At 42.0% G+C, this 27,375-nt stretch overlaps 1 protein-coding gene across 3 annotated transcripts in view; it reads left to right on the top strand.

Moving 5' to 3' along the window:
• eps8l2 (EPS8 signaling adaptor L2) overlaps positions 1-26,816 on the top strand; it is a 190,560-nt gene extending 163,744 nt beyond the window's left edge. For all 3 annotated transcript variants that reach the window (XM_080190320.1, XM_080190318.1, XM_080190319.1), the window contains 5 exons: positions 6,033-6,164; positions 11,022-11,181; positions 16,507-16,690; positions 19,490-19,622; positions 20,676-26,816. In XM_080190320.1, the coding sequence (XP_080046446.1) occupies positions 6,033-6,164; positions 11,022-11,181; positions 16,507-16,690; positions 19,490-19,622; positions 20,676-20,747 (681 nt within the window). In that variant the 3' untranslated portion in view covers positions 20,748-26,816. The remainder of the gene's footprint in view (positions 1-6,032; positions 6,165-11,021; positions 11,182-16,506; positions 16,691-19,489; positions 19,623-20,675) is intronic.
• Positions 26,817-27,375: the final 559 nt, after the last annotated feature.

Below are 27,375 nucleotides of genomic sequence, written 5' to 3'. Positions count from 1 at the left end.
CTGGTCCAGTTCAGTTTCTGGTCAATGGTAACACCCAGAATGTTGATCGGATAGATTCTTTCTGAAGCCAGATGGTGAAATAGGAAGCCAGATACTAGCATTACTTAATGCTAGACTTATTTAAGGAATGCAATGCCTGCTTCCTCCCTAACCAATACCCAGGGTCCCAGAAGACGCTATATACTTTTTAACAGAAATAAACAAGTGATCAGTCCCTTAGGGCTACAATATTAATGTAACTACAACAAAAAGCTTTAAGAGAAATTTATGACATTAAAATGTAATTTTTGGGGGGCAGGACAGTGATGGTACATTCAGACACCCAACAATCCCCACCCCCCCCCGGCGCTTACCAGCCATAGAAGGCCTCAAGCATACTTGCAGATACCAAGTGCTCCCTCTCCAGGTACAGCCAAACAAGAATACAACCACAGGATGGACGGTCCCGCAACCAACCGCTGCCTGGATCTGTTAATGGCCGCCTTGGCAGAGCCAAGAGCAAACCATGGCCTGTCTCCTACCTCCTTGGAAATCTCTCTTTGTGGTTTTTTTCTGACTGGTGGTGAGTTACAGTTCAGTCAGGAAATCTGAGTTGCTATGGCAACATTGGTTTTTACATGTTAAAGTTGTAGTCTGGAGCTGTGGATAGTGATGATTGAAGCTCCAATGTCACTCAGCTGGAAATCTCCCAGCCCTTACCATCTGACATTGGTGTGTGTTGGATGGAGTTACAGGGTGGTACTCCACCATCTTGTCTGTGTTAAGAATGCACTTTCCTAGACCATCAAGCCCTGGAGTGGGAGTCAAATCTAGAGCTTCTGGCTCAGAAGCAGGGATGGTACTCACTGCATCACAACAACTTCATAAGGCTCCCTGCACATCTGTTTTCCACTGCTTATCTTTTCCTGAAATAGGTCACAAGCTTAAGGGAGCGCCCATCCAAACTAAATCTGGCACACCAGCAGTGTCTTGCACTCTTACTGACTATCCTAAGCACATTGGAAGGATTTGCAGGTTAATACTCAATCTGTTTTACTTTGTTTTGAACACACTTTCCTTGGCCATCAATCCTGGCTGGGTCACAAATGTGAAGCTTATGGTTCAGAATGCTACACAAGACCTCCATAAGTCTCTTTATAGTTCATTCAGATGCTGTTGTGACTTCTGTGCATGCTGTGCATGTACATGTTGCGGTCTGGAGCTGTGGATAGTGGTAAAGGCTCCAATTTCTTTTGCATGGTTGATCAGGAATCTATCCTGCTCAGACTGTCAGTTGGAAGAATTTGCATGTTGGTCATTAACCTGTTTGACTGAGTATGAAGCCCTGGAATGGGACTCAAACCTAGAGCTTCTGGCTCAGAGACAGAGACATTACCCACCCTGGCACAGGACCTGCAGACTGGGCCTGTATTCTCTAGAGTTTAGAGGAGTGAGAGGTGACCTCATTAAAACCTACAAAACTCTTAATGGAATAGACAGGGTGGATTCAAGTAAGATGTTTCCTTTGGTTGGGGAATCCAGGACATCTTTGGAATTCTGTACTCTTGGTACCCCTGTGTGCTGTGGAAGCTCAGTTATTGTGTATGTTTAAATCGGAGATTGATAAACTTTTGATCAACATTAAATGGTAATGGGGATAGAGGGTATAAAAGGCATTGAAGTGTCTGATCAGCCATGTAACTAAAATAGAGAAAACTTGCATAATCAGATAAGATGTCATTCCAGGGGTTGAAGATGCCCAACCCTCTTACTATACGCTCTTGTGATTTTAAAAAATCAGTCAGTTAAATGAAAGATCAAAAGTGAGAGGAAGTTCACAGCCTCTTGTGGAGTTCTGTAACTAAGACAAAAACTGAAAGAAAACTTTAATTAAACTAAGTCTCTTTTTATATATGCTCAAAGTACTTAATCAATCCCATTGACCTGTGAACCTTACCTTCACAATCCAATAAACATACCATTAACACTGGAGTTGAGAAGAATAAGGTGATCTCATTGACACATAGAATTCGGAGATTCTTTGATGGGGTAGATGCTGAGAGGCCATTTTCCTTGGCTGTGGAGTCCAGGACGAGGAGTCAGAGGACACGGTTTTCCAGCTCTGTCGATTGCTGGGATCACCTGGTCCCACTCAAAATCTTTTGACAATGGACTTTTGTCTGCCCCACCAAATCTCCCGCAGCAGATTCTGTCACGACAGGACTGGGGAACTCTAGCTGTAGTCTCCAAATAAGGGATTGGGCATTTAGGACCGAGATAAAGAGGAATTCACTCTTAGGGTTGTCAATCTTTGGAATTCTCAGGTTGGGAACTGGGGATTATCAACCATTGAGCATATTCAAGACAGAGCTTGACAAATATTAGGCACTAAGGGAACTGTGGAGTAATGAGGTAGAGTGGGAAAGTGGAATCAATTTACAAGTTCAGCCATGATCTTACTGAATGATGGAGCAGGCTTGAGAGACCATATTAGCCTACTCTTAATATCCCCTTGCGTGGCTCGGTATCAAATTTTGTTTTGTGGTGCTCCTGTGAAGCATTTTATTGCAATAAAGAGGCTATAAAATATAAATGGTTGTTGTTATAGTATCTGTTACTCCACAAGGTTCTTCTATGAAAAGACATTTCAGAATTAACTCTCACATAGGGTTAAGTACCACTGACATTACATAAAAAATAAAATTGGAACAGAAGATGCCAGAAATCCTCAGCAGGTCTGGGAGCATCTGCAGAGAGAAAAAAGGGCATTAACGTTTCAGATTGCAGGGCGGGATTCTCCAGCCACGCTTGTCATAAAATGGGAGATTCCTCACCCACCCCCCCCCCCCCCCCCCCGCCAAATTTCAATGAACCTTTACATAGCCTGCCCCCTGCCTGCTAGAATTTCAGTGGTGGGCAGGATTGGAGAATTCTAGCCATGAAGTTTTATCAGAACTGGAGAAAATCAGAAATGTGATCACTTTTAAGGAGGTGAAATGGTTGAAAAAAAAGGAAAGGCCTGAGATAGGGTGTTAGATTGGCAGAAATTATGGTCTGAAATTCTTGACCTGCATTAAAAAGGGCTTTGCAGAGGTGCCAAGTCGAAATATGAGGGGTGGAATTTTCCTGTCCTGCCCGCCATGGGAATCATAGTGGGCAGAGGTGGACCATGCAAAGGTCCATCAGCCTTGGGACAAACATGGCAGGATAATCCCACACCAGGAGTTGTTCTTCAAGATTATGTTCAGTTTCACTGGAATAGCAGTAGCCCAAGGACAGAGATTCAACATGAGAGCAAAGTAGAGAATTAAAATGCCAGGCCCCTTGTAGCTAGGGGCCATGCTGACAGACTGAATTGAGGCTTACCACAAAGCAGACCCCCACTGCAGAGGACGCTGAGAGGAGGTTAAAGGCCAGGTGTAACATCCCCTGTTATTATATGGGAAGGTGCCATGAAAAGAAGACAGATTGTCAGGGGGGTAATTGAGGAGTGGACCAGGCTATCACAGAGGAAATGGTCCCTTTAGAATCCTGAAAGGAGTGGGGAGGATGTGTTTGGCATCACACTGGAGCAGGTGTTGACATTCATGCAGGAAGTGAATGTAACCTGGAAAACAATGAATAATTGCACATTACAGGAGAGGGTGGGCTCCATTGTTTTTGGAAACTGCACAAGAGGCCTTGGCAGGAAAGACAGCAAGTAGAAGAGACATTCTATCCACACAAGACCAGGAGGCCTTCCAAAAACTTGTTCAAAAGATTGCAGCAATAAATAGCCATAAGGTAACTCTCAGGAGTTAAACTCTGACATGGGTTCAGTACCACAAAAAGTTTAATGACCTCACATGAGTAGTCAAGGTCATTAAATGCATCTTCAAATGCTATATTCTGCCAATTGCATCATTAGCCTCAGGCACTACTGAAAGCACCACAACTTTATCACTCATAAACCAACAATCTCCATGATCCAGAGCTCGTACACAACATTTATATGCTTCATTTCACCCTCATAATAGCACTGCTGAAAGCCTTGCATGCATATTTCACAGCTTGCATACACTGCTAACTGTTCATCCACAAATTTAAAAGACAACAGCATTATGTTTTTGAGTTCTTGGTAACTCTCCTTTCCCTGCCAATGTAGTTCACCTGCATTGTCCTTATTTACCCCACCCATCGCAGCCTAATGCCCCCGATCTCCCACCCGACTACATCAATCCACTTCTCTATTTCCCCATTAGCCCCTGCCAACCATAACGGTATTACTTGTCCAAATATAGGCAGCAGCACTGAAATTAGGTCGTAATGACTGTGACGTTATACAGTACATTTACCATTATTATCACCTTAGCAAAGCTGGACTCTCTGAACAGGAAATTAGAACAGGCACCATGAGGACCAGCATAAAACATTTAAAAACTTAAATGGGTCAAACCAGCAAACTGAATTAACGGAGAAACTATCAGTTAAGTTGTTCTGGTCATTAGAATGCTGCCAGCTTGTCAGAACCAACAGCAATTTTTGTTTTACCTGTCATTGCTATCGGGTACAGAGCTGGATTGTCAGGTGATACAACAGGATATAGATAGGTTGGTGCAGTGGGCAGATAGGTGGCAGATGGCATTTAATCCTGACAAATGCGAGGTGATGCATTTTGGAAGGAATAATGCAGAGAGGAGTTATGTGATAAAAGGTAGGCCGATTAGGAGTATAGATGTACAGAGAGACCTGGGAGTGCAGGTCCACAAATCTATGAAGGTTGTGTCACAAGTGGAGAACGTTGTTAGGAAGGCTTATGGGATGTTAGCCTTTATAGGAAGGGGCTTAGAGTATAAAAGCTGCCGTCTAATGCTTCAGTTATACAGAACGTTGGTTAGACCGCATTTGGAGTACTGCGTCCAGTTCTGGTCACCTTATTACCGGAAGGACGTGGAGTCTCTGGAAAGGGTGCAGAGGAGGTTTACCAGGATGTTGCCTGGCATGGGGGGACTGGGTTACGAGGAGAGACTGAAGAGACTGGGGCTATTCTCCTTGGAAAGAAGGAGATTGAGAGGGGACATGATAGAGGTATATAAGATACTGAAGGGAATAGATAGAGTTAATAGTGAGAGACTGCTCCCTAGACTGGGTACGAACACAAGAGGTCATCAATTAAGGGTGAGGGGGGGGAGGTATAATTTGGAGGTAAGAGGAAGGTTCTTTACACAGAGAGTTGTGGGGGTCTGGAATGCGCTACCGAGTAGGGTGGTGGAGGCAGGCACGTTGGACTCGTTTAAGATGCAGTTAGATAGGCATATGAGTGAAACGGGAATGGAGGGATATGGTAGGGGCTATTAAATAGGGTAAACCTCGGGAGACACCGGAAGGGCAGGCTGTATAACTAATATGTTTTGTCTTTATTCCACAGGTGGAGGTCCACCTCGTGTCAAGCGAGGGGCATGCACACGGCAGGTTGTGCGTGGGCTGCTCTTGGAAGTCCAGGAGTGGCCTAGTACTTCATGTCGGTGTGTGTGCTTGATCCTGGACCGATAGACGGGCACCGCAACAGCTCAGTGACTAGCACTGCTAGCTGTGCAGATACATGGATTTGGGCCTGTGTCTGTGGGAGTTTGCGCATTCTCCCTGTGGTTGCGTGGGTTTCCTCCGGGCGCTCCGGTTTCCTCCCACACCCCAAAGATGTGCTCTTAGGCTAATTGGTTTCCACCAAATTGACACTATTTCTTCCCTGAATCTGACTGAGTAGGGTCCCATTCGTAGACATGCAGGGTAGAATAGGTGTAGGGCGATGCGGCGGCGCGGGCTCGTTGGGCCGAAGGGCCTGTTTCCCGTGCTGGGTTGTTCTTTGTTCTTTGTTCTTTATTTCAATAAACTGGATGCAATCCATTGCTGGAGCAGCAATCATTTCCCAATTTCCTTAACAGGAAGTTCCCACTTGCAGATAGCATAAAAAAAGTAGATTCTGGGGAGATTCAGGCTAGACACCGGATCAGTCAATAAAAAACCCTGACGGTTCTTAACTCTTTAACAATCAACTCCGGACTCTCTCCCTGCAGGTGTTGGAAGATAACAAGCAGTGGTGGAAGCTGAAGAGCAAATTTGGAGAGATCGGCTATGTCCCGTTTAATATGCTTAATGTTGTAAATATTGATGCTCTCCCTGGCCACTATGATCACCCTTACAACCAGGTAAGCGATACTGCACAAGATCAATACTCAAAAGGCTGCATGTGCTTAAGGCTGTTCATTGTTGCCTATGCAGCTGTGATAAGTAGATCCCCTTCTATATCCATCTGTGAAATCAATACTGAATAATGGAAACTGTAATGTTAAATGGATTATTAGCTTCATGTGATTAATTTAGGGCTCAATGAGAAATTTCAAAGACTAATATGTTTTGTATTTCTTCCAAGCATCCTCCTAAAAGGTACAAGATTTTTCTGAGATAAAGCTTATTGTAGAAACTCTCCCAGAGACTGGTGGTAGCATTAAGAAGTGCCATGGCAATTATCTAATGAGTATTTGTGGAATGTTAAATTTAGATGGGGTCACTTTTCATTTAAGATTTCCTTGGGAGGTGAATGAGGGGATTAAGACCTTGCCCTGTAAATTTTTTATAGAACACAAAAAGTTTAAAATTTATTTATCAGTGTTCCAAGTAGCCTTACATTAACATTGCAATGAAGTTATTATGAAAATCCCCTAGTCGCCACACTCCGGCACCTGTTCAGGTACACAGAGGGAGAATTTAGCGTGGCCAATGTACCGAACCAGCACATCTTTTGGACTGTGGTAGGAAACCGGAGCATCCAGAGGAAACCCACACAGACTTGGGGAGAACCGTGCAGATTCTGCACAGACAGCAGCCCAAGCCGGGAATCGAACCTGGGTCGTGGCACTGTGAGGCAACAGTGCTAACCATTGTGCTACCATGCTACCCATAAAACCTAGATAAAGAAACAAAGACCTCCTTAAAGTGGCTGAATCAATGTCTATTTGTAGCCACTGAACAAAAGGAGCTTTTTGGCAGTTTCGAAGAAACGTATACTTCATTATCTCTGAAGATTTGTTAATGATACAATGTGGGCTGCACAGACCAAATTCAAAGGGGACTATATACAAAGGTCATCTGCATTTCATAAGCTTGGCTGGCCAACTGGATTTTATTTGTCACTAGGGCAAAGAAAAACACAACCTTCCTTTCAATTCTAAACGGTTGAGACAATTAACCATCTTGGGCATCCAGACTAGGAATACACATCCCTTATCGAAGACGATGCAGTGGGGTGGGAGTCACATGGCATGAACCTTTACCTGGTGGAACCTGTTATACTGCAGTCTCAGTCTGCCATTTTCCCATCTACAAGCAGCCTCACAGAAAAGGGATTCTGCTCAGATTGAATACTTGGTCCCACCTACATTATTTTCTGCTGGAACATCACCATCATCAACAAGACTGATTCATCTCTGCATGGCTATCTCATCCTGTGAAGTCAACAACACTGGAAATGCGAATTATATGGCACATTAGTTTTCAGCTCACTGACCTCCATGAAGGAATACCTCATTGGACTTTGATTCTGGATTCTGGACCCATGTGAAACAATCATTCTTTTCTCTATGGTCTTTACCTGCAGATCTTGCCTCTCTCTATCCCTCTATTACTGTAAGACTGCACAGGGGGTTACGTGAACCCATTCCTGATTTTGAGTGTGGGCAAATAAACCAACCCATGGGTGCGATCTTATTGCCCGTTCATGCTATGCTCCCGCTGCACCAAGACAGAGAATTTGGTGTCAAGCCAGATCTCTGTTCACTTCAGCAGGATGGGAAAATCCCATTGGCATGAACAGTCGGAAAATTCCAGCCTTTGGGTTCATCCTATCACCAATTTGCTGTGAGGTTCATAGAAATTACTTTACACCAAAACTGAGGAATGGGGAAATAAGATACCTTTTATGAAAGGGGAAACAAATTCAAAAGCATTCTTCTGTTTACAGGCAGGAGAAACAGGGCTGTTTAAATGAACCCCCCTTCTGTCCATAACAGAAACTGAGAGCTCAAATCCAGCATCACCTATTTGAATTTGACTAAGGTCCAAATTAAGACAAGCCAGATCTGATATTAAAAAGTCAGTTGGAAGCCAAAACTGAAAAACACAGTGGCCAGAATGAGTTCTAAAAGACATTAGCTTATCACAGCAAATTTGTTTTCCCTAACACTAAGAAAGTAGCAACTTCTGATGCTCAGATGTGATTAAATGAGGGCATTTGAATGGCGAAACTTGAGTGGACCTTAACACAGAATAACTGAAAGCTGCAGGAAGGGAGATTCAATTTAAGTTGCCCACTAAGGTGAAGAAAAGTCAACTCATCCAATTGTTGGTAGAGCATTTGGATTGCATGTTGCCAATAAGGTAGTTTGATGTGGAGCTCCACCATAGCACCGAATCCCCTCCTCTGGCCAAAATCAAACAGGAAAAGTTCTGAATCCAGCTAGAATTCCAGGAGAGGGAAAGAGAAGAGAGATGTAGAAAAAGAAAGGAAAAGAGAAAGAGAGCAAGGGAACAGGAAAGGGATAGAGAATTCCAGCTCTGTAAATTGAAAATGCCATTAACAGCTGGAAGGAAGAGAGACCAGACAACTGGAAGCTGCCACCAGGGGGCAGAGGAGTTTCCAGGGTACATGGAGCACATTAGACAGCACCATTCCTCAGCCAAAGACCCCAGCTAGGAAGCCATTGATTGGTCTGAACCCCTCTTAAATGAGGACCAGCAAAGTTCCCAATTTGCCCTTAAAGAAAGGGGGTGATGCCTTGCTTAGTTGAAAAGCCACCAGGAGGCATAGCAAGAGCTGGCCATCCACCAGAGCACAAGTATTCTGGAAGACATGGAGCCTATTCCCCAACTAACCAGCAGAGGTATTGGAGCCCATGTCCACTCACCTTAAGGCTGAAGCTCAAAGCACCCAAGAAGGGATTTCCCCCTGCATTTCAAATGGTCTGCAACGGCACCACCACCCCACCCCCTCCCTGCCCCCACCCCGGCTATAGTTATGTAACCCTATCCAGTATAGATGAGGGAGAGGTCCCTTCCAGAAGGCAGTCTTCCTATCATGTAAACCCAGAAAGGCTAGCCCAATTTCAGGAACAGACTACCCGCCTGTAGTCATGCCAATCCAAAGTAACCTAGCAGCAGAAGTTGGAACTCTCCAGTTTTGTTAGCACCCAGCAGGTCATTGAACTGGAATCCCCTAAAGGAGCCAAAGTCCCTTTAAAATACCCCAATCTGCTGACAATTGGCCTAATCAGTCCAGAGATGTGTAGGTTAGATGAATTAGCCATGATAAATGTGTGTGGAGTTACAAGGATAGGGTAGGGAAGAGGGCATATTTAGGATACTCTGTTGAAGAGTCAGTGCAGATGCGATGGGCAAATGGCTTCTTTCTGCACTGCAGGGATTCTATTCTAACCACAGTCTCTGGACAGCTCAACCCACAGGTTGAGGGGACAGGAAGGAGTTAAGCTGGACTAGAGCCAATCAGTCCTACGAGCATAAGACCTGACGCACACAGTGAGGTGTCCAGCATGCCCCTGTGGATAGCCCACAGCATCACTCGTCCACTGAATGCTAACCACCTTGTAAAACACCACCCTTTAGAGGACACTTACTTTGGTGTTAGACAGGCAGTTCTGGAAACCAATGGCCTTGCTTATGGCTAATCCCCAACAAAGGAAATTCAGAAGTCTAGTTCTCAACAGAAGAAATTCAGAACTCTATCCCTCAGTAGACAGATTTCCCCAAAAGACAAATTTTGGAACCTTCCCAAATCAACCTACCCAATCCACATCTCAATAGGACAGTGTTACTTACTGCTGCACTAACCTTGGTTTAAGCCTCAAAAGGGAAGATGTAGTAGGGGACTTCCATTGCCCCTGTCATGCTAGTATGAATGAGAGAATGAGTACAGACTTCTTTACTACTTTTTCTTCCTTCATAAGACCACATATAAAAAGATGAAAGACAATTCATTATTTTCTCTGAATACACCCTGTGTATTTTTTAAAATGAAATTAGATATCCTTGTGGCCATATTTAAAATTTCTAAAATCTTAAAAACTGCACAAATGGTTGAATCTATGACTCCTAAATAAAAGGAGCTCTCTGGCAGTTTTAAAGAAATTTATGCCTCGTTATCTCTGAAGAGGCATTCACAACACAGGATGGGATGCACTGACCAAATTCAGGAGAGGACGACACACACTCCATCTGCATTTTATAAAGCAGGATGGCCAACTGGATTCTATTTGTCTGCCAGGACAAAGGAACCCGTCACCTTCCTTTCAGTTCTAAATGTTTGAGTCAATTAACCATACTGGGGACTCAGACAAGGGATAGATTTAATATTGCCTTGCTGTGTTCCAATCTCAGTCTGCTGTTTTGCCATTTACAAGCAGCCTCACAAAAAAGGGGCTCTACCCAGATTGAATACTTCATCTACATTGTTTCAGCCTATAAAACGGATTTATCTCTGTGTGGCTATCACGTTGTGTGAAGTCAACTCCATTGGAAAAATGAATTATACAGCACGGTTTTCAACTTGTCAACGTTCACAAAGGAATACCTCCTCGTACTTGACTCTAGACTATGGACCCACATGAAACATTTTTTTTCCGTGGTCTTTGCCCTGTAAATCTTTCTTTTGTCCCTCTTTTACTGTATGAGTGCGCAAGGGGTTGTGTAGCAACTACCCCCCACACAAATGAAAAACATCTTTCTGGTTACGGACGGTTAGTGAGAGGAGAAATCAAGACTATTTAAATGAAGCCCCCTCCTGTCCGTAACACACGGTAGAATAAATTATAAAGGGAATTTGAGAATTTGGGGCTGATATCCTTTGTTTCACACTTTCTTAAGTTCATGAATTGTAATAGCATGGAAAAATCCTGTATTTGGCAACCTGTCATTCTGGCACCTCGATTTATGGCAAAGATTGATACTTCAGATAATTCATAAGAAACTAATATTTCATCACAATTTTCCTTTAGGGTGGTCATCGGTACAAGGGAGAGCTGAGTCCAAGAGGGACAGGACCTAATATCTCAGGTTACACTTCACCTGGACCATTTACTGGCCCTGGTCATGTGAGACATGGAAGCTACGAGCTACCAGGACCAGTAAACAGGCCCTACTCAAGGGATAAGGAACGTAAGTAAACAAAAATGGATCAACCAAACTGCATTTAATGTAAATTTATTGGGAAACCATGTCCTCATGTAATTAGTGTGAAACAGCTCGCTCTAATTAAAAGGACTAGAAAGAGGAAGGTCTCATATAATCATAGAATCCCTACAGTGCAGAAGGAGCCCATTCAGCCCAGTCTGCACTGACCACGTTCCCACCCAGGCCTTATTCCTGTAACCCCACATATTTACCATGCTAATTTCCCTGACACCAGGGTTCAATTTAGCATGGCCAATCAACTAACCTGCACATCTTTGGAGTGTGGGAAGAAACTAGAGCACCTGGAGGAAACTCACATAGACACAGAGAGAATGTGAAAACTCCAAACAGTGACCCAGGCTGGAATTGAACCCGGGTCCCAGGTGCTGTGAGGCAGCAGTGCTAACCACTATGCCACCACGCCGCCCCAATACAATGAATTCCTTTTTAACATAGGAACTTACTTTGTCTGTGACCTTAGTAATACTTGAATGTAACAAGGCTGATATTCTGGGTGTGTGCTGCTTTTGGTCCACTGCCAGTAAATGGTGAGAGTGGTTCAGATGCCAAGGTGGTAGTTTCATGGTAGGCCATGTGGTCCAATAATGAAAGAGGGCATTTTTTTCTTGAACTCACTGTGAGATGTACTTTTAATCTTCACAGCCACAAAATTGAGATAAGAAGGTCTGTCTGGGCCGAGGACTACTTCGCAACAGATGATTAGAATGTGCTAAATAACAACTTGAGGCTGAGTACTTAATAACCTCCCAGAAATAAATCTTAATAATTATAATACAACATTATTAGAATAGCTATTGTGTTGTCACTGAAATGTATGTTGGGAGCAGAAAGGCAACACAACATCGATTAATGTAGAAATGTAGGATTTAGGCCATGCAGCCCGTCAACCCTGCCTCATAATTCAATAAGATCATGGCTGATCTGGTTGTGGTCTCAATTCCACTTTGTTATGTGTCCCCCACAACCCCTAATTCTATCAAAAATCTGTAACTCTGCCTTGAATAAATTCAGTGGCCCTGTTTCCATTGTTTTCTAATAGAGAGGATTCCACAAGCTAACAACTTCCGAGAGAAAACATTTCTCCTCATCTCAATCTTAAAAGGAAATTCTCTTTGACTGTGTCTCCTAACTCTAGTCTACCCCACTCACCTGATGAAGGTGGCACGATTTCCGAAAGTTCATGCTACCAAATAAACCAGTTGAACATTAACTTGGTGTTGAGACTACTTACTGTGGAAACCTCCTCTCAGTACCCACTATACGAAGTCCCCTCAAGATCTTAAATATTTCAACAAGATCACCTCTCATTCTTCAAAACTTCAATGGGTATAAGCCCAACTTGTTCAACCTTTCTTCATAGGATAAGCCCCTCATGGTAGGAATTAGTTGAGTGAACCTTTCCTGTATTGCTAATTATATTCTCTTTCAAATAAGACCAAAATTGTACGTGGTACTCCAGATGGGAGTCAAACCAAGGTCCTTGACAGCTGCAGCAAAATTTCCCTACTTTTATGTACCATTGTCTTTGCAATAAATGTCAACATTCCATTCCTAATTACTTGCTGTACCTGCGCACCAACTTCTTGTAACGCATGGGCTGCATGGTGCCACAGTGTTTGCATTGCTGCCTTACAGCACCAGGGACCCTGGTTCACTTCTGTCTGTGTGGTGTTTACACATTCTCCCTATGCCTACATGATTTCCTCTGAGAGCTCTGGTTCCTCTCACAGCCTAAAGATGTATAGGTTTGGTGGGTTGGTTGTGGTAAATGTGTGGGATTATGGGGATAGGGCTGGTGGGGGGAGGTGAACCTGCATCAGATGCTGTTTTGGAGAGTTGGTGGAGATGGACCAAATGGCCTCCTTATGCTCGGCTTTGTAGGAATTCTATGGTTCTATTTACCAGGACACCCAGGTTCCTCTGTACCATTGGTTTCTGCAACCTCTCTACAATTAAAGAGTAAATGGAATATTTATCCTTTCACCTTGCTTGTTACTCCCTCAAAAAGCTCCATTAGGTTAAACACAATTTCTCTTTCACAGAACCATGCTGACTCTGCCTGATCACATTCAAATTTTCTAAGATCTTGCTAAAATAATCCTTCATAATGGATCCTAGCAATTTCCCTATGATGTTGGGTTATCTGGCCTGCCTCCCTCTTTCCTTGAATAAAAGATGTTCTATTAACTATCGTCCAATCCATTGGGACTCTTCCGGAATCTAAGGAATTTTGGAACATTCTAACCAATCTGTCTACCATTTCTGCAAGCCACTTCTTTTAAGATTGTAGGTTGCAAGTCATCTGGTCCTGGGGACTTGTCAGCCTTGAGGTCCAATCATTTTCCCAGCATTTTTACCCTAGTGATGGTGATTACTTTAAGTTCCTCCCTCCCATTCACCTTTTGATTTCAATAATCTTGAGGAAGTTTTCTAAGTCCTCTACAGTGAAGACAAGCAAAATACTTGTTGAGTGCCTCCACTGTTTCTTTGTTTTCCATCATCATTTCTCCAGATTCACTCACTAAAAGACCTCTTTTAGTTACTATTTTCCTATTTAAGCACTGTTTTTATAGCTTTCTCTCGTAATCAACTTTCTCCATCATTTTTTTTGTCTTTTAGATTAAGTAAGTGGATGTGTCAGGCAAATAAAATTCAGTTTGTAGAAGTGAGAGTTCATCCTCTTTGCTCCAAGAAAGACAGATCAGAGTGTTTTCTCAACTAGAAACTGTGGAGGAGCAAAATAATTTTGGTGCCTACGTGCCTCAATTGCTAAAAGCCAATTGACTGGCCGAGAAAAAACAATCAAAACTGCTAATGACATGTTGGCCTTTTTCTTAAGGAAACAGGATTACAAAGGGAATGGTAGTGGCCAGAATTTGCCCGCTGTTCACGGCAGGGGGATCTTGTAGTCCTGCTGATGGCGCACACAGCATGAGGTGGAGTCAATGGGAAATCTCCCGTTTCCCGCTGTGAGTAATACACCATGGGGAGGCCAGAGAACCCCACCATTATGTTTCAGTTATACATAGTGCCTTGGCCAGACTTGCTCTGGAATACTGCATTCAGTTTTGGGCTGAAAGGCAAGAGGTAATATTGATCTTGGAAAGAATGCAGGGCAGATTTACATGAATTATACAGGGGTTTAAATTATAAGAACTGGGTTTGTAAACTTGATTTGTTAGACTGTAAAATGATGTTTTGTTTGATCTAAACAAAGTGGAAAAGGATTTGATCTGGTAGATACTGAGAAAGTATCTCATCTGGTGAGGGAATCCAGAAAAAGTGGTTATTATGTTAAAGTTGGAGCCATTCCACCTAGGAGCAAAATCAGCAAGCATTCCTTCATGCAAAGAGTAATGAAAATATACTACTCCCAGGAGGCTGTGGATGCTAGGTCAATTAAAATGGTCAAGATTGAGAACATCAACTACATTAGGTAAGGATATTACTGGATTCAGAGCAAATACAGATGAATTAAGCTGAGGTATGTATCAGTTTCACTGCGAATAGCGAAACAGGCTCGAGGAGCTGTTTGATCAACTCCTGTTCCTACATTCCTTCTCAACTTCTTATTAAAGCCAGAAATTGTTACTATACAAAATGGAGAAGAATAGGGGCATTTCATGTCTGCACTGTTGGAATTCAGTGACAGTCAGGAAGGCTTGGCCTCTGCAAGTAATTATATAAAATGGAAACATGTAGGGGGTAGGATACAGGCACAGAGGGAGTGTAGGAATAGAGGAGTAACAGGGAAGAATACTGTAGCAGTGTGGCAGGGATTGACGTTCTAAAATTTGCTGCAATATTTGCTGCAACACTAATTTAAAACTTAATGGCTGAAAAATTATGCACTGCACTGTTCTGAACTTCTAACTTTCAAGGTTCTCTACTGGAAGTGCAAAGCTCAAATATCTACTCTTCAATTATTTTGCTCACCAATTTTAATATCTAATTGTTTTTGTAGCAAATATTGCGGCAAACTTCCCTGCCATACTGCTGCACTATTCTTCCCTGTTACTCTTCCATTCTTGCACTCCCTCTGTGTCTGTATCCTGCCTCCTATGTGTTTCCATCCTGTCTCTGCACTGCTCAGGTGTGATGCTCCCTGCAGTTGAATAACCAACCAACCTCACTATCGGGATCATATGATCACTTATGCAAGAATCACCAGTGCTCAAGGAAATTGTACTCTGGTGGGAAAGACAGTGCCCAAAGGCAGAGAGAGGAAAGAAAATTGCTGGGAAAATAATGTTTCTGTGGGCCCCAGGATTCAAATGCAGGATTTGGGTGGACCCCCAAAAGAGATCCATTGAGAGGAAAAAGGAGGCTTTGTGTCATCACAGTCTCAGCCAAATTCCTTTGTTATTCAATGATTTTGAATCTTTTGGTCTTTGTCATGATGTCGGTCTGTATCATTGCATTAGTAAATCACGTGAGATCAGTGATGAGTGAAGCAAAAATTACAAAATGTTCTGTTAAATTTTCTAAATTCAATAAACCAAATGCACATAAGGAGGCAGTGGTTTATACAAATCTACATACATGTGCCCCAACTGTCATAATTCATTATTGATGGGTTGTAGAACATAGAGTCTCAACACCATCAATGGAAGCCAGTCTATACCATCACATTGTAAAGTAGGGGAGGTGATGGCCTATTGGTATTATCGCTAGACTATTAATCTAGATAGTCAGCTAATGGTCTGGGAATCGGAGTTCAAATCCCGCTATGGCAATTGGTGGAATTTGAATTCAATAAAAAGTTACCTGGAATTAAGAATCTACTGATGACTACGTCAATTTTTGGAAACACCCATCTGGTTCACTAATGTCCTTTTAAGGGAAGGAAATCTGCCATCCTTACCTGGTCTGGCCTACATGTGACTCTAGAAGCACCGCAATTTGGTTGAGTCTCAACTGCCGTCTGGCGACTAGGGATAGGCAATAAATGCTGGTCAGCAGCAGTGCCTATGTCCCCCCAATTTTTAAAAAAATTTCCCATTTCCCACTCGATCCCTTTAGCATCAGTTCACCCTGTTTGTCAAAGAAACATTAGTAGATTAACAGAGTGGAAAATCTGCTGCAGATAGAGTTTGATACCTACATATTCAAGGCAATCCAGTTTAGACCAAAAGCATATAGATCTGAGTATATTTGAAATAGTGGAAAGCCAGGAATAGCAGAGCTTCTAAACAGGTTTAGGAGGTTTAGTTCATGCAGGAAAAACAATTACTGCTTGAAAATCCATTAAGGAAAAAGTAATTGTGTTGGTTTTATGTTTTTAAACAGATATAATGACGCAGATGGATGAAGTAAATGATGAACTCCTACATTTAATAACTGCTAACAAAGCAAAACCGCCCTCACGCAATTTCATGGTCCCAAAGCAATCGTCAATTCAAATACCACTAGGTTATGAATCCACCGCAGAGGAAGTCAAATCCTGGTTAGAGGCAAAAAGCTTCAGCAAAGCGTAAGTAAATGCTGTACAGGATTGTACATAACAGACAAACGTGCAAAATAGACAGGCTAAGACCAATTTTTGTACAGTAACCTCCACACAAACGTCGAGTGAGTAGACTCCATCCATGTAGTCAGCTTGCGCAAGGAAGTAAGAGAAGTGACATTGATAAATAAGTGAATAATAGTTTGGAAATCCCAAATTGAAAATAATCAGTGAGGCCCACCTGAGAGAACAAAATCTAGCTCCTTGTGCCTATTTTTTTTTAAAAATCGTATTATTGAATACTTGGTTTCTGTAATGCCTGCACTCTATATTTGCAGTATAAATCTTCTTCACTGCATCAAAAAGCTCAAATACTTAACTGTTTATATGATGTTCCACTGTCCACCTTTTTTATCAGAGGCAACTATCTGTTTATTTGCAGTGGGTAGAAGAGGATACTATACATTAATGCTAAACGTGAAAAATAATTTTAGTCCCTTTTTTTAACAGTTCTTAGACAGAAAACAGAAAGATAAATTAATATTTGAGTTTAATCACTTGGAAGGTTTTCTTTCACTGACCTTGATTCACCCTTATTTCCCTTAGAACAATATTCAAACACAATAGTCAAATCAGCATTATCTCAGTCCAGGTAAACCTTAACCTGTGATGGAACTGGCAGAGGGCTTGATACAGGCCGGATAGGACAAGGAACAAACTTTCGGCAGCATTTTGCCCCCATGCAAACCAAGCATGGAAGCTGGGAGGTGTGAGAATTCCACCACCAGCTAGTGAACTACTTTACCATCGCGACCCTTGGCCACTTTCTTGAAGGCAGAAAAGAATTGGCATTGCTACCCATCTGGAAGCAATAGGCAACCAATTAAAGGAATTAAATGACCTATTGTTGATCCAACCATATTCAGCTATTTTGTCACTAACCTTCCTTCCTTCATAAGGTCAGAAGTGAGAATGTCCACTGAAGGTCATGCAATCTTCAATGTGCAATGTTCACCATTCACGACTCCTTGGATACTGAAGTGGCCATGACTGTACACAGCAAGATCTGGACAATATCCAAGTTTGAAATGACAAGTGGCAAATAACATTTGCGCCACAGAAGTGCCAGGACAATGACCATCTCCTACAAGAGAGGATTGAACCATTTCTCCTTGACATTTAATGGCATTGCCATCTCTGTACTGCACCCGCCCCCCCATCAAAATCCTGGGGTTTACCGTTGGTCGGAAACTGAACTGGACTCGCCATATTAATACTGTGGCTATCAGGCTAGGTCAAAGGCTAGAAATCCTGTGGCATGTAACTCACCTCTTCACCCCCTAAAGCCTGTCCGCCATCTACAAGGCATAAGTCAGGAGTGTGATAGAGTACTCTCCACCTGCCCAGATGAATGCAACTCCAAAAACACTCAATGCTCAACACCATCCAGGACCAAACAACCTGTTTGACTGCCTATTCATCACTTTTAGCATTCACAACATCCACCACCGATGCACAGTGGTAGCACTGTCTCCAACGTACAATATAGCAACTCATCAAGGCTCTTTTGACAGTACTTTCCAGACTTGCAACTTTTACTACTTAGAAAGATGAGATGCATGGGAACACCCTCCAAGTTCCTGTCCAAGTCACATATCATTCTGGTTGGAAATGTAGGATTGTTTCTTCACCATTGTGAGGTCAAAATCCTGGACTAGCACCACTGTGGGCGTTGTTGCAGCAGTTCAAGAAGGTTGCTCACCAGCACCACCTTAAGAGCAATCAGGGGTCAGCAATAAGTGCTGTCATAGCCAATGATGCCCACATCCCATGAGCGAATGAAACAAAAATGGTATTTTCCATTTGGCCTGTGAGTTTTCCAGGGTGTTGCCAACCAGTCCAGCTACGTGGATGCTATCTCCCAGCAACAAACCAGGGTGCAGAGCATAGCTCCAGAGAACTTTTGAGTAACTCCCTGCCTGCCTGACTTCAGTGCCCTGTGGAGGGGTTTCCATCAATAGTGGTGACTCAATTGCTGAGGGCTTTTCTTTTAACTTTAATACCTGAACTGCAAATTGCAACCCTTTTGAGCTGGAGGGTGTCCCAAAAACCCTCCAGCTGCATCAGCCAGCGAGCCTGTTTTCTGGCCACTACTTGGCCAGTTTGGGGAAAATCAGTGCTGAGTGACTGTTTCCTGTACACTGTGGGGTTGTGACCCCAAGTTGACCCTGATGTCCAAACCCCAAATCCTGCTTTTTTCTTATGATTGCAGGATGAACCTCTGATTGGTTTAAGTTCACAAGTTGGCATAGAATATCTGGACTTTGCATCCCAGTGAAATAAATTAGAACTTGTGCAGTTGTATCAGCTTTATTTAAATACTTGTTACTATTTCAGAAAAAAAAAATTTGGCTTGACTACTAGAATTACAATAGATTGTAAGATGCATCAAAATGCAGCATTAAATTGTCAAAGTCAAACTGAAAATATTTTGCTAAGAGAATATTGCACCCCCACCCCTGTAATCTCCTCACACATCCTCAGGAAAATAGATGCCTTCAGTGCTTTTATGATGTAATGCGATGTCTCTTTTGATCTTGGTGTGCCTTGGTCCCAGATTTTTCAATGTACAGTAAGTGTATACAGATCGTTATGGATTGGCCATGGTAAATTCTCCCTCTTGAACAGGCGTTGGAATATGGCAACTAGGGGATTTTCAAAGTAACTTCATTGCAGCGTTCATGTAAGCCTACTTGTGACTAATAAATAAATGAACTTTAAAAAACTTTAAACTTTAAAACTTCATTCTGAACTCTTTTTTTCCAGGACAGTCAGTGGTCTGGGCATACTGACAGGAGCACAGATATTTTCTCTTAATAAAGAAGAACTGAAGATGGTGTGTGGAGAGGAAGGCGCTCGTGTATACAGTTTAATCCAAGTACAGAAAGTAGAACTAGATGTAAGTAATAATATGATACTTCCTACTAATGTCAATTCTTTTCATATTTCTCGACTCAGAGTCATAGAGGTTTACAGCATGGAAACAGGCCCTTCGGCCCAAATTGTCCATGTCACCCTTTTTTGTTAAACCCCTAAGCTGATCCCAATTGCCTGCATTTGGTCCATATTACCCATGTAAATAGAGAGTTGACATATAGTGAAAAATACACAAGGCGGAATTTTATTCCACCTTTCCACCAGATTAGTGGAAGTACTGGAGTAAAAGCATTTTTGAAAATGTTCTGGGGGTTCTGCTGGATTGCACCTTGTTTTTGCCTGGGACATTATTTTCTGGCATCAATCCTCTTCGTGCTGGAGGTACTGGTTCAAATACTTCTAGTGTGTTTAAAGGAGGCAAATTTTACGTCAAACAACAATGTACTTGAATAATCTATCGTAGAATCCTACAGTGCAGGAGGAGGCCACTTGGCCCATCGAGTCTGCACCGAACACAATCCCAGCCAGGCCCTATCCCCAGAACCCCATGCATTTACTCTAGCAATTTAAGTTGCTCAATCCACCTAGCCCGCACATGTTTGGACTATCTACTAGATACATATATATGGAATAATGGACACCTGGAGTAATTTACCAGTTGAAATCTAAATCAGTGATCAATATAATGGATATCTAACAAAGTTTACCAGTCTATAATCCTTCAGCTACAATCATTAAGATATTACATGAGCTAGCCCACATCCCAATTAATGAGAAAGGAAATCCCCAGAAATAGAGTTTCCATCCTTGGACTCTGCTGGTGCCTTATCAGATTATGGTATTTCAATCAAAGCAAAATAATTCCTTTCAAGTTGCTTTCACTCCTAACTGCTCTATCACTAGTTGTAAGATGAATTCAAACTGGCTTAGAGCTGATGGGGATATTATATGACTCAGTGTGCAGCATTACCCAACCAGCTCTGTATCCTCCCGATATCAGGCTATGTACTCCCGCAAAACAATAATTATGCTTTAAAAAAGAGAACTCGGTAACTTTATTTTCCTCTATATACAGAAACACCGAGGTGATACAGAGCTGGAAGAAATCATGAAACGAAGACAGGAGAGGATTGATGCCAATCAATAAAATTTCACTGCAGTTTGCTATGCGATTGGACAAAAGGACAGATATATTGAACATGTATAAATGGAAGGGTGGGGTCTCTTTTACAGAATTAATAACAATTATTGATTGTTTTGTGGATTTTACTCCTGTTATTTCTAAAGAAAATTTCTATTTAGGACCTGCATGGCTTTCAGTCTTGTAGTTGGCATGAAGTATTGTTATACACACAGTATACATATAGAGAAATACATATATATTATATATATGCATGTAGCTACAGTAGTGAATGTTGTGGAGCATTATTGCCAAAACCTGAAGCCAAGTGAACACAGAATAAATGCAATTTGTTAAATATTAGTAGAATGGCAAAATGATAATCCTGCAACAAATCCTGATTTATACAAATAATCTGAGAAACTGCTACAGGCAACAGTAATGCACAAATTCTGGCTGTGATCATGCAGTGTTCCTTTGCCTGCTCTTTTAGTGAGGACAGTACAATAAATGGGTTGGCAACTCTACTAAAATACAGATGGAATATCACAAATTATAAACATTTGTCCCAGCAACATTCATTTCTAGTAATAATGTTGTTCATATGATTAAGGACTCTCATTACTTATTGTTGCACTAATAAATAAGTTCTGCTGCTTAGGCCTTGCATAAAATAGGGTCAAATAAGCTTTCTGTTATGTACGCAAATAACAACGGTCCTAACATTCTGAATTATTCTTGACTGGGCATTTTAAACAAGCATAAATCATAGTGTTTTTACATAACGCTAATCTTCCCAGAGCTAACAGTACCCATATATAACTGGCATAAGATCAGATCCAATAGATGACATATGTTACAGACACAAGGGCAGGACTTTCCATTTGGGATGGGAAGCCCAAGGTCAGGATCATGTAGCTTCGCACCTGCAATTTGTCAGGAATAGTCACCGAACAAGATTTTTGAGGAGTTGGCCAGTCAGTGGCCAGGGGCGTGCTTGCATCCAATTTAGATTTTTTTTGATTCCTTCATGGGATGTGGGCATCGCTGGCTGGGCCAGCATTTATTGCCCATCCCTGAGGGCGTTTAAGAGACAACCATTGCTGTGGGTCTGGAGTCAGACCAGGTAAGGATGGCGGTTTTCTTTCCCTAAAGGACATTAGTGTACCAGGTGGGATTTTATGACAATTGACAATGGTTTCATGGTCACCATTGCACTTTTAATTCCAGATTTTTAATTAATTCAAATTTCACCATCTGCCATGGTGGGATTTGAACTCTGGTCCCCTGAGTCTCTGGAGTACTAGTCCATTGAAAATACCACTACACCACCACCTCCCTATCGTGGGTGACGCCCTGCAGCTGGAGAACCAGCAGGAGCTCCTCTGCCCATGACACATTGATTGCCACACTATCTGAGGTGGAAGTGGTCTTTTCAGACAGAGAGAGAGATAAAGGAAGTGCTTAAAATGGAGGCAGCCAAAAATATATATATGTTGAATGGTCATAGTTGCCAGGCTGTGATCATGGGAAGATAACCCCTCCACTGGGCAATCAGTGGTTGTAACTTTGATCCAACACCCACGTCTGGAAGGAGAATCTACCTGCTGGGATTAAATGATATCCCAGGCTCCTGCTTAGAGGCTGCTTCCTCTTATTGTTCATGTTTTGGTCGCAATGTGAGGCCTCACCTGCCAACAGGCCCCTTAAACTCCTCACCAGTTATGATGGTAGACTTGTCCCTGCATGATCTTTTTAAAAATGGCTTGACAGCAGACTAGGGTTGGCAAGGTAGCATGCCAACCTACGATGCAAAATTCAAGTCCATCCATTTCTGGTCCTACCTTATCAGCTTTGGAAATCCTGCCTAAAGTATACTCACACAAGGTTAGCACCCAACAGACACCCATTATTGGCGTGAGATTAGTATTCATATAATTACAGTGATACCATAAAGTCAATGTATCTGAACAGGCACACTTACATTAATTGATAATAGACCCACATCCAACAAACTGCCATATAGAACTTGCATAAGTACATCATCTAAAAGCTGCCCACAGACTGACAACTACCTAAGATCCCGTGCAAACATTGGGAGGAATCTTGCTGTTCTTCCTGTCAACAGTATTTTCTAGTCCCACTGAAATCGCTGGACATTTGAATGGCTTGCCACATTTTATGGCCAAGCCCCCACCACCAATGAGGTGGGAAATTCCACCCTTAAAGTTGACCTAAGGTCCACATTCAACAAGCATATATGAGAAATTAACATTAATTCATAGCCAACAGGCACCAGTATCAAACTAATACCAGATCCATGTCCAACAGTCACTCAAATACAAGGCCTTGTCCAGCATATTATCATACAGCACTGACTGTGGGCCTCTAAGCAAAAGGTATTAATATAGTACTGGTATGTAACTCACATCCTGCTGATGGGGATAAACTCATGGAAAGAGGCATCAATACTCATAAGCAGATTTGGTAGCAAGAGAATTGGATCCTAAAATATGCTGTTCCAAATATTATTTTAATGTGAAAATGTATATCTGCGAATCAAAATTAAAATGAACATCAGGCATGGGGACTGTGCGTAAATTGGATAGAATTGCGTCTGTTTGCAAATATTAGCAAATAATTCAGCATCAACGTTTTAGAGATATATTTTTTGTCATTCAGGATCCAGGTTCAAACAGAAATCAAAATTGTTTGATTGGATAATAAATGAATGAGTTTGAGAAGTTGCCAATCCATTCCCATCGAAAGTGAGGCAGCAGTACAAATCTGGCTGTGACTTTTCATTCAGAGTGTAATGTAAAAGCTGAAGTCAATACACTGTTAAGAGTAAGTTCAGGCACAATGCTTTGAGCACTGCAGAGGAAACTGTACTCCATTTTCTACCCTATAATATTTTGTCATGCAGTGTTGGCTGCTGATGCAGGGTGACAATGGGACTCATTTCCAGGTCTAAAACGTCTTACCTTAATTATATACCACCAAATATATAACCTTTCCAATAATCTGTGCTACAGTATCGAATGGAACATGAAAACAGTATTATTTTTGAATTATCCTATTTATCCATAATTTTGCCCCTCCTCAGTTGAAGGCTTTACTGGACTATCATTCAGTATACAGCAGCTACTTTAATGTCAAGCTGAAATTAAAAGGCATGTAATGGCAGGGTGAGGTCCACCTCATTTCACTGGCCAGGATCTCCTTCCCCCTCTTCCATCAGCTGCCACTTCTTCCCCTCTTGCTTGCACTGTCTGCAGGTGACAATAGATCCCTGTAGGTGGCAGTAATAGGCCTAGATTCCCTAACAAGAAGAAGGCCATGGAAAAGTCTTCAGTTTTGGCTACTTACCTATGGGGACCTCTATTCCTGTCAAGGCCTAGGTGACTGCATCTCCACTGGTTTTCAGGAACTTCTGTTCCCTTTTACCTCTGCACTCGTCAAATGCTGCAGATGCATTCATGCTGCAACTCTGGAGTATTTGCTCCTCTCCGCTGGTGGGCACTGTCTTCACAGGAATCCTGAGAGTGTCTGCTGTGATATTTGGTTGGCCTCGTCCAGTTATAAGTCCTGTTATAATGGAACTCAGCCCAGAAGGGGACAATCCTCCTGGTTAAGCCCAATACTGTTTACATGCACACACACGTGCACACACACACACACACACAATGATAACACAGTAACTACAACCCTAGTTGAAATTAGCCAATTCATTACAAATTGGAATTAAATCCGGGATCTTTTGGTGCCACAGCTGGTTTTACTTTTACTGACTGGGACATGGGGAGATGGACCAGGAGCATCGAAACATGAGATTTTACTGGGGATAAGATTTTAACAGTTCTGGTTTGGGGAAATGTTCAGAATATGCTTATTAAGTTCCAATGGAACTAGCTGCTGGTACAACATATATTCACGTTCAGAATGGTACATGTGTGCAAATGAGAGGATAGTGGAGTTCAAAGCTCACTAGAATGACATCTGACTTGAGTTTGGCCAGTAAGGAAGAGGAACATGTTACCTGCCTGACTCAAACCAGAATGTGTTTGATTTCAACAAACCTTGTATGGAAAACCAGCTTCAAATGGTGCAATTTTAAAAAAAATCTGTTTTTCTGAAGATTCTGCAAGTTGCATTCAGTAGATTGAAACAGGAAAATCTTCTATTTCTTCCTACCCTTTGGTGAAGCAAGGTTTACCATGGTGCTCATTCTGATTATTCCCGAATGCCTCCAAGGTGCGAGTAGTACAGGGTACAAGATAAAAAGGAAATGAGAGGCACAGTTGATGAGGCTATGGTAAATGAGAAGAAAACTAACTTCCACCAAAATGCAAACTATGCTGCCCCCTTGAGCAGACATATCTCACAACATCGAACTTTGTATCATAAAGTGGTGTTCCACTGTACGTTTATATTTACAGCAAGTGCTTCAATTCACTACTTTGCCCACCCCTGCTTCACAGTGCTGTGCTGTTACTAAAATTATCCTGGTGTGCTGCACTAAGGTACAGGGATATCAGTGATTCTTGTCTGTGCAGTGGTATCAGGACCCATGGAGGTTATAAAACAGTTCTTATCAGAAGGCTTCTATCCTAGGAAGAGACCACCCAATTGTGTTGACTACAATTGCATAGGCGGTCTGGTCCTCTGTCCCAACACTAACATAAGCAAGAAATAGAAGGCAATTGCTAGAAAGATGATATGTACTGTCTCTCTAGAAGGGGATTGTATCACACAGACCAATTTTAGCTCCCTGCTTGTTCAGGAATGCAAACATGATTATCAGTTAAATCCTGAGAGATGGTATACCAATGGTTTCAATTGCCAACATTGTCTCCAAAAAAATTCCGAAGGCCGGAAGTCATGGAATCTATTTTGCACGCATTGAGAATTCTGAAGATCTGTTTGCCAGGGGGGCAAATGTAAATGACTGTGGTGCTATCACTTGTTGACAGAAGCAAGTCTTGCCCACCTCATGTCCAGTATTAAAATGGTTCTGTTAAAACTTCAGTTCCATTGTATTCCTTTCATTTTGAATCTAATCAGAACTGAAATCTATATGGGATAATTCCATGACTACAGTCTTGATTTTCTTGCCCATCCTTCTAAATGACACCTCACTGTCTTTTGTTTCAATTATTCATTTATGGGATGTGGGCTTTGGTGGCTATGCCAGCATTTATTGCCCATCCATAATGGCCCTTGAGAAGATGGTGGTGGGCTGCCTTCTTGAATCACTGTGGTCCCTGAAGTGTGGGTACACCCACAGCGTTGTTGGATAGTAAGTTCCAGGATTTTGACCCAGCAACCGTGAAGGAACGATGATGTATTTCTAAGCCAGGATGGTGTGTGGTTTGAAGGGGAACTTGCAGGTGGTAGTGTTCCCATGTGTCTGTATTGATTTGGCTGGCGCACCTCTCTTGTAGTTTTTGAATATATGAGAAAGAAGACAATGATCTCACACTCACCAGTATTCTCAGTAATTACTATTGTTGACAGGTCTTCCCAATATTAGTACTAGCACAAGCAATTTGCGTGACACAGTGTGAGGTCACAATAATACTTGCAAATTTTAGCACTTAGTACATGTAGTGAGATTTGCCCAAGTCCAACTCAGGAAATCTCGAAGTCAATGGGAAGCCATCTGTCATAATTATCATGCCCTATAACTTCATTTTTCATCACACATCTGTGTAAAAATCTGAATAGAGACTACATAATGTACACAGATTAATTTACAGTTGTCTGATCAAGAATGGCTTTCTGCTGCTCATTGCAATTTGGGCAATGTGTGGTTAACAGGGAAATAGCTGATAGAATTCAATTGCAAACTTGAAGCTGAAGAAAAGCTGAGCTCCACATGATTTACTGGTTTCTTCTATGTATGCATTTAACTCTTATTATGATATCAAGCCTGGTTTTGATCTAGTGTACTTAAATGTCAAAATTCCATTGCTTAATTTTCTGTCTTTTTATTCATCATTATAAACAGCCTTTGTGGTAAGCATTGTTCTGTGCTTTGTACAAAATGTATTGTCCAAGAAAGGAAATAAAAATAAAAGTTATCTTTGTGTAAAATGATCTGTGCGGTTTTTCAGTTGTAAGTTATGTCAGAGTGGAAAGGGTTAGGCAATAGTTAGACCAAATTGTTTTTTTTCCAAAACTAGGAATTGAGGGTTTTTTTTTTAAGTAGTGTTGATTGTGACTCTTTTTATGAAAACACATCTTTACTGTAAAATGGATAAATAAAAGAAGTGTCATAACTTTGTACTTCCTTTGAAATTAATATTTTGTTTATCGCAGAGTCATCAAGTCGACATTGTTAACATTTTTTGTGTTATACTCATGATGGGGTGGCACAGTGGTTAGCACTGCTGCCTCACAGCACTAGGAATCCAGGTTCAATTCCGGCCTTGGATCACTGTCCGTGTGGAGTTTGTACATTCTCCCCATATCTGTGTGCTTTTCCCCCAGGTGCTCTGGTTTCCTCCCCATAGTCCAAAGATATGCAGGTTAGGTTGATTAACCATGCTAAATTGACCGTAGTGTTCAGGGGATTAGCAGAGTAAATATGTGGTGTTACAAGGATAGGGTCTGGGTGGGATTGTGGTCGGTGCAAACTCAATGGGCCAAATGG

The sequence above is a fragment of the Carcharhinus amblyrhynchos genome, chromosome 6, assembly GCF_965287045.1.
Source record: "Carcharhinus amblyrhynchos chromosome 6, sCarAmb.v2.hapA, whole genome shotgun sequence".
In the NCBI taxonomy this organism is placed as follows: domain Eukaryota; kingdom Metazoa; phylum Chordata; class Chondrichthyes; order Carcharhiniformes; family Carcharhinidae; genus Carcharhinus; species Carcharhinus amblyrhynchos.
The sequence above is the reverse complement of the archived record's forward strand: the minus strand, read 5'-3'. Positions and strand labels throughout refer to the sequence as shown.